The sequence below is a fragment of the Laccaria bicolor genome, genomic scaffold (assembly GCF_000143565.1).
Source record: "Laccaria bicolor S238N-H82 LACBIscaffold_32 genomic scaffold, whole genome shotgun sequence".
NCBI lineage: Eukaryota > Fungi > Basidiomycota > Agaricomycetes > Agaricales > Hydnangiaceae > Laccaria > Laccaria bicolor.
Genome location: NW_001889903.1, coordinates 435,249 through 442,907, shown reverse-complemented (window position 1 = coordinate 442,907; position 7,659 = coordinate 435,249). Strand labels below are relative to the sequence as shown.

The window sequence follows — 7,659 nt, the reverse complement described above, 5'->3', positions numbered from 1 at the left end:
CGAAGGCGCCCATACACACAAGATCAAGTCCACTGCTGTCTACCCATGTTCCCTCGCCTTTTCCTCATGAACAGCTTCGACAATTGCAGGCCGATGACTCTTTCGTTTCGGAGGATTTTTTTGTTTCGTCTGAAGAGCAAGTGGCAGAACCTCCACAAGCTGCAGAGTCCGAAAGCGACTCGCGTGGCATACCTGTGAGTTGCGAAGATTTCACTCCGAAGTTTCACTCATTTTGTGAAGGGCGACGTAATGCCTTCAATTGCGTTGGTTCAAAGGTCGTGCTTGATGACATTAAACAACTTGTTATCCGTCCCAACGGGGTGGAATCCCATTGTTCCCGACCGTCGACACTCCATGCCATCCAGCCCGCACAATACCACATTTCCACAAGGCGAGGCTGAATCATCGTCCTCTGCCTTGCATACCCTTGTCATCAATCTTCGAAATCGTGGCGGGGACGATGAAATGATCGAGGCCCGTGATTCCGTCAATGATTCTGATCTCATCAATGAGCTTAAGACACGAGTGAAATCCATCTCATCTTCCTTGCAGCCCAGTGAAGCGATTCTTGCGAAATCTCTCGTCTCTTTACTGTCAAACCTCAACAGACTCTCTGTTATTCAATCAGGCATGCACCTAACCACTCTTGAAACGCCCGAGCCAGAGTCTTCCCGCCAATACGACGAGCCCCCTCCAATTGATCATTTTGACGCACTCAAGCGTCAGCTCAATGAGTTGCAGACAGAACGTCTAGTCTCTCAGGGTGGAATGTCCACTCCGGGCATACCTACCACCCTTGAGGTCGAAGTCTCCCTGTTATGGACAAGAATCGATCAAGAGCTCGAAACCGTAGTCTCAATGTGCAAAGAGCATACGGAGAATCTTCCGAGATTTTTCCAAGATAATCTTCCCCCTCAATATGACTATGAGGACTTTGATTTGGAAAGTCCGCCCATTTACGAGCCTGGCGGTCGTAGCTCAATAGATGACGGCAAGGGTAAGACGGCACAATACCAGCCTTCGTCTAGCACACGTCAGAGCGACGAGAAGATGCGGTTAGACCTAGAGGCCATTGCAATGGCGATTGACAGACTCTACCTTGTTGCGCCGCAGCTTCACAATCAGCGAGTCGAGCTCAAATCTTCGAAGCTCGTTCAGATGGAGAAAGCTCGACAACAAGGCGTTTCGCGGAGTAGCAAAGGAAAGGAAAGGAAAGGGACGTGAAGGAGCTGGAGAACATTCTTGACCTTCTCGGGAAAGCTTCGGATAGGTCCCTCAAGGGTCAATCCGTTATTCTTGATGGTGGCATGCAGAGCAGACTAGAGAAGGCGAAACTTCGTGATGTAGCCAAGGTCAGTGATGCATTGATGATCCAATGCTTCTGATTCCCGATCTGATGCGTTTTTCTTATAGAGGGACGCGTTTGTTCAACAATTGGTTCGACACTCGGGTGCTGGTCGAATTTACGGCCAAGACGCGATACTGCATCCTCGTGTCAAAGATCCAGAGGCTCTTCTAAGTCTTCCTGAATTTATTCGAGAGGGCTTACCCCCAAACTCTGAACGACTGAAGGATCCAGAAACTCTTCTGACTTTACCAGAGTTCGTGAAAGAGCTGCCTCCAGTTAGGCAGGACGAAATCACGCTTCCTCCTATACCAACTACCAAATCGAAGAAGAGCAGGAGTCGAAGCTTATCTGCGCCTCCATTATCTTGGCTGCGACCCTTGTCATCCTCGAAGTCTAATTCAAGCCAGGGTAGCAGCTCTGGTATCTCCAGTGTTCAGTTGCAGCCAAAGTTCGGAGATCAAAGTACCTGTCCGTAAATTTCTCGCCCCTCTCAAGGTTTACGACTGACATTCATATTCTAGCCTTTGATGTCGTATACGTTGCGGAGAACCACGAAAACTTGCAACATGTACTCGTTTTCTTCACGGTGACTGGCGCATACCCTGGCGTTGACTTGGAAGCCGAAGTATTACCCCCATTCCCTGAGCATCCTTCAGAGGGAGGAGATCATCTCCTCATCAAATCCGGCCCCTACTGCTCGCTTCCGCTCATGCTCCCTGCTCGGACGACCCCAGGGAAGAAAGAAATTCAGGTTCAGAGTGGACACTACGAAATCAGACTTTCGACTTTACCCTCATCATCGTCCTCCGATACTGCAGAATCACCAACACCCCTGCTTGATGCTTCCCACCTTTCGTCGATGAATCCCACATCTTTCATTTGTGCCTCATGTTCCCTGCCTCTCATTCAATCCACAAAGATCGACCACTATCGCGATCTACCGTCGGAACATTGGGAAGAGCTAGTCGAGGCCTGGATGTGTCATACCGACCAGTCCCTTCACGAGCAAGTGGTTAAAACTGGCAAAACTGGGTTTTGGCCGGCTCCAGGTCAGGCACTCGTGGGAGGAAGCTATATCTTGTTCGACAACTCCGCGATGTCTACAAACAACCTATACCATGCGAAAGAAGCATCGGTACGTCCTACATTACTTTGCTTCATATTTTATAGTAGGTCGGATGACAAAGAAGACTGGCGTTGGTTGCCTACCAGCGACTGATGTATCCATTGTATGCCCCTTGCGATGCTATTGCTTTGGCAGAACTCGAAGCCCCTGGCAGGTTCTGGGTTTTGCTGGGGCTTTGGCTAGCTTGTGGATGTGCGTGGATGGATCAGCATACCGGTTGATACAACGCGTCCAAGATTGATTCTATTTCCTCGCTCAAACAACCCTCATGTATATAGAGGCTTCCGTCGTGAGAGCTACGCTTGAGGACACATCCTTTCTTCTTCTCTCTGTCTCTTATTTTAGTTTGCTAATGCCGCCTATCTATAGCGCGAAGACAACTGGCATCTTGCACGATGTCTATGCGGCGCTGTCTTTGGGAGATATCAAGAGAAACCTTCAGAAGAAGGCGACGTTCGTACAGCCTACCGAGTCCTCAAATACGCAGTCCGTCCCGTCAGCTCGACAGCCGAGTTAGTTGCTCCTTTCTTACCGAATGGCTCACTCTAACACGCGTTCAGGTGTTTGAAGATACCACTGTCTGCATTCATCGTCGAAGATATGACTGAATTTGTTCAAGCTCATGCTTCGTATCGGTTCATTATCAGCGATGAGGAGGAAGAACGGCCACGAATCCTTGTGAGTCCTGCCTGGTGTTTGGTTAATGGATCACATCGGTTTATTATTGTCCCCCCTCCAGATGTGGTTATTCAAACCGCGCATCCGCCTCGCGTATACCACGCCCACGTCCCGCGCGATTCCCAAGAGTGCTTCGGTTGTGGCCGCGAAGGTCCTTTATAAACTCATCTCACCGTCTGATGCGAATGTAGATTTGAAAAGGTACTGATTCTCTCAATATAATGATCTAATAGTATTGAAACCCTTTCCAGCCTCCTCAATAAATACCCAGGATTTCCTCAAGCTGAATATCTCTCATACCCGATGTCTATCTGTCGTCGCCTGGCTGGATTTTTGAAGCAGAGTAATACCGCATACCCGGAACGGTTGCGCATGATGACTGGCCTTGAAGTTGGTTGGCTGCAGCGTGCGTGAATTGGCCTGAACTTTCAGCTCTATTTATTTCGTATCTCTGCTCTGCGTTTCATGAATATCCATATTTCACCCTGCTTTGTATACGGTATGACTACTCGAAATTTAACAGTGTTCGATAAGTGTTGCCATATCACAACCAGGGTCGCAGATCTCGAGCAGGATCGCTGAAATGAGGTTCAATATTTCGAACGGCGAGCCGCGATGGTGATGGCACTTTAGAGTCACTGACCATATGCCGCGATCATGCCCCTCGGGTGGCCATTGTTCATAAATTCTCTTTTTGTTCTCTGAGACAACCCACCCACTGTACCTTAGCCACCTCTGGCACGACCGTAGGAGACCAATCGCCATGTCCACCCCAGCACTCCAAGAAGAAAAAGAAGAACCCGTCATCCCGCTGTTCGCTGAACGACCTGAATGGGTGGACGTCGTACCACTGGAACAATACGAGGGCGTGAACCCGCTAGCGCCGATCTTGTATTCGCCCGTATGTGAGTGCTCTTTGGGTGTTGAATGTCTGTATTGGGGGCTTAGATGACGGGGTGTGTGTGGCAGATAAAGACGCGACGAATTATTTCCGCGGGATCGTGAAAGTTGGGGAGAAGAGCCAGAGGGTGCTCGAGCTTACTGAAGCTGTCATCAGGCTTAATCCTGCTCATTACTCTGCTTGGTGCGTTCCCCTTTTCTCTCTCGGATGGGGATGAGATGTTCATTGATATGGTATGGTGTACAGGCAATATCGATACGAAACTCTACTATCCATCAACGCGCCCCTCGACGTCGAACTCAAACTAATTGACGAACTCGCGGTGAAGTACCTAAAGACGTACCAAGTCTGGCACCACCGCCGTCTCTTACTAACCATCACCCGCAAGCCCGCCCAAGAGTTGGATTTCATCACGCGCTCCTTAACGGCGGACACGAAGAACTACCATACATGGTCCTATCGCCAATGGCTGCTGGCGTATTTCAACGATGAAGATGAACTGTGGACGGGCGAGCTGGATTTCGTGGATGCGATGCTGGCGCAGGATGTTAGGAACAATTCGGCGTGGCATCATCGTTTCTTTGTCGTTTGGGGGTGTGGTGTGAGGGAGGGGGAGGGGGATAGGGAGAGGGTTTATACGCGGGAGTTGACGTACGTTCTTTTCCCTTTCCTTCTTCCCTCCCCCCCCCCTGACCACCTTGAAACATGGCAGGTACGTGAAACAGAACATCTCACTTGCGCCGAACAACCTCTCTGCATGGAACTACCTCCGTGGGATCATGGAACACTCGAAGACGCCGTTCGCTAGCGTGAAGGCCTTCGTGCGGCCCTACACGCTCCCTATCGACCCGACCTCCGTTGATATCGTGGATTTGGAGAACCCGCCCCCGACTAAAGGAGCCAACTTGCCTTGTCCGTCCGCTATTGAGTTTTTGGCGGATGTTTATGAGCTGGAGAAGAATACGTTGGAGGCGATCGAGGTTAGTAGGGTGTTTTTGTTGAGTTGTCGTTGATTTTTTTTTCTGATGTGTTTGATGATTTAGCTGTGGACTTCGCTTGCTAATACACATGATGTGATTCGCAAGAAGTGAGTTTTTGTTTTTTGTGTTTTTGATTCTTTGGGGGTTTCTGATGAATGTGAGTAGGTATTGGGAGCACAGGATCAGGGATGCGCTTGAGGCTTCAAGGATCTGAGTGAATAAGAGAAGTCGTTCCTTTCGTGAGAGCTGCAAGAGAGAATCGGTTGTGGTCTGTTGTAAATATTGTCGTTCTTTCCCATTATTTCGTTCGAAATGTATCCATCGGTTTCGCACTTGCATTTGGGGTTATTGTTTACAATCTCATTGTTTTCGACTGGCATGCTTCTGACAATGTGTGTAAGTACTTACATCGCAACAAGTACTTCTGTCATTGAGATTTTTGCGAACCTGAGTTCTCTTGGACAATAGATTTTGTCTACCGGTTGATGGACTGAGAGAAGTGTTGAGAGAATTGCTCTTCCAGGAATCTTTTACAATTTTTGTGCAAGCAGCATTCTTGAAGGTCGACTTGGGTCACAGGTCAGTGTACGAACAAATACTTCTGTTAGTGAGGCGTACCAGTAATACTGTGTAGAAGGCTGTAGAAGGTGCTTCCCGGCGTAAATACCAAAAATGGTTCTTTGCCCTTTTAGGAAAATTTTGATCAATATTTCGTCCATGAGGATCCCAAGCTGGTCAAAGCATCGATGCGATACTAGTTTGCGCAATAAGTATGTACATCTGTTGAAATCCTGTTTTGAAATTCAATATCTGGGTGGGGGACAATAAATTTAGACTAGCCATAGTAAGTATTGCAGACGATGGGAGGATGGAGTCGGGACCCGACTCGGCTTGAATGAATAGAAAAGCAATTGAACTTTTCTATTCATTGTGTGAATTACCCATTCAGGGAGGTGACGAGATGAGCGCGGGGATTGGTGTGGACCCACAGTGATATACAATTACTGTAAATGGAAGATGAAAGGGTGGTCAAAGCTAAACACCTTCCGCAAAAGGCAACTTTTCAAAAGAGTCGACCAATCTCGTCGAGTCCATCAAGAAATTACAGCTGACATTGTCACGGCCGTATATAACCTCCCTCCCTCGTTTCAAAATGCTTATCCTTCCAAGACACTCCTCCGCAAGCGAGCTCACTCCGATACCAACAACGCCAACACCTACTACTACAATGATCGCCCGTCTCCACGCAACCTCCTTTCCCAAGCCAGCCTGCGCCGCGGCTACCTGGTGCTCGCCCACCGCTCGCCGCAGGATCCCGTCCTCCCGCTCCCGGTGCCCCAACGTGCAAAGACTCTTTACCAAGCACTGCAGCGCCAGGAAAGCTCGCTTGATGAGGGCCTCACGTGTCCCGCTTGCTCCCAAACCCGCCATCATCAACGACGCTGAAACTGACAGTCCCCTTCGGACACTGCAGCTCCCTCGCACACTCCTCACTCCCCAAATGCACGAAGTCGAGATGGCTTTGGTGGACCCAGAGTTGAAGGGTGTTACACCCGAATACGTTCGTGAACGGCTTTCCTTGTTCGCTTCTGAGTGAGTTTTCTCCTTTTTCCCTACTTACGTCTTTGATTCTAATATACTTTCTTCATAGAATGCTCGCGGGTCTATCAAGCCTAAAAGCACAAGCACCCAAATCCTTACTCCCAAACGAGATGGACGTATCCATCTCCAACGCAGCAGGTGTATGCCCAACACACATGCTCGCCGTTTATTCCTCCCGACCAACAACAACATCCACATCCCCACGCAAAGTCACATTGTTCCCTACACACCAACTTGTCCTCGCGGCGCATTGTGCCAACCTCCCTGCACTCCCCGCGTCCTCGGCTACACATACCTCTGGGACGAGTGCGACTGTTCCCGTGGTACCGCTTTGCCTACCGGCTCCTGAGGCGTTCCCGTTACTGCAATCGTACCTTTATACGAAGAATACGGAGAATTTGAGCAGTGTGCTCTTCCCCTCTACATCTACACCACTGGACAAAGTCGCGCTTCAACGGCATATGGGGCTTATCCACGGATTGTGGGCGGATGCGTGTGCGCTTGGTGTTGTCGATGAGGCTTTGTATGAAGTTATACAAGCGTCGTGGAGGAGACTTGTGGCTGCTGTGGAGGCTTCGCGGTCATGACCATGCTTCTTCCGATCCTTTTTTTCTTCTTGCATATTCATCATCATCATTGGGACTCTTTAGATATTATACTTCACTCTTACTATGGAAAACAATTAAGCAACATGTGTATGACTAGCATTTTTTTTATTGCATATATATTTTCTACCTTGCCTCTTTCAACCTCTCACAACGTTCTCTTGTTTCTTAGTGGGACGTGAATTCGAACACAAACAAAGGTAAAAATCCGGCCCGGGACTCGACAATGAACATTATCCACTGGGAGATTTGCACAATTACGACGCTCGAAGCTCTACTAGGTGTAAGGTTGGCGGGAGCTCCACGGCAGGATTCGCTTTTGTAATTCGAAGTTCTCGTGATAAGCCCTAGGGCAGGGTTACATTTCCCTCCAATTCTGTATACCTGCCGTGGAGCTTCCGCCAACGCTAGTCCGAGCC

General features: G+C 49.1%; 4 protein-coding genes across 4 annotated transcripts; all 4 read left to right on the top strand.

Annotated features, from left to right (window-relative positions):
* Window positions 1–249: 249 nt before the first annotated feature.
* LACBIDRAFT_306879 (uncharacterized protein) lies at window positions 250–1,224 on the top strand (the record flags this gene model as incomplete). The annotated part of the gene is made up of 1 exon (XM_001885621.1): window positions 250–1,224. The coding sequence occupies one exon, from the start codon at window positions 250–252 to the stop codon at window positions 1,222–1,224; it is 975 nt and encodes a 324-aa protein (XP_001885656.1).
* An 83-nt stretch (window positions 1,225–1,307) lies between these two features.
* On the top strand, window positions 1,308–3,685 carry LACBIDRAFT_306878 (uncharacterized protein; the record flags this gene model as incomplete). The annotated part of the gene is made up of 7 exons (XM_001885620.1): window positions 1,308–1,352; window positions 1,414–1,816; window positions 1,870–2,483; window positions 2,844–2,986; window positions 3,035–3,152; window positions 3,214–3,353; window positions 3,404–3,685. 7 exons carry the CDS (start codon window positions 1,308–1,310, stop codon window positions 3,564–3,566), a joined length of 1,626 nt encoding a protein of 541 aa, XP_001885655.1. The 3' UTR covers window positions 3,567–3,685.
* Window positions 3,686–3,876: 191 nt separating this feature from the next.
* Window positions 3,877–5,368, top strand: LACBIDRAFT_191455 (uncharacterized protein). The gene is made up of 6 exons (XM_001885619.1): window positions 3,877–4,057; window positions 4,122–4,236; window positions 4,300–4,704; window positions 4,766–5,033; window positions 5,097–5,140; window positions 5,199–5,368. The coding sequence occupies exons 1-6, from the start codon at window positions 3,916–3,918 to the stop codon at window positions 5,245–5,247; spliced, it is 1,023 nt and encodes a 340-aa protein (XP_001885654.1). The 5' UTR covers window positions 3,877–3,915; the 3' UTR covers window positions 5,248–5,368.
* Window positions 5,369–6,261: 893 nt separating this feature from the next.
* Window positions 6,262–7,377, top strand: LACBIDRAFT_295172 (uncharacterized protein; the record flags this gene model as incomplete). Its single annotated transcript, XM_001885618.1, has 2 exons — window positions 6,262–6,626; window positions 6,685–7,377. The coding sequence occupies 2 exons, from the start codon at window positions 6,262–6,264 to the stop codon at window positions 7,220–7,222; spliced, it is 903 nt and encodes a 300-aa protein (XP_001885653.1). The 3' UTR covers window positions 7,223–7,377.
* Window positions 7,378–7,659: the final 282 nt, after the last annotated feature.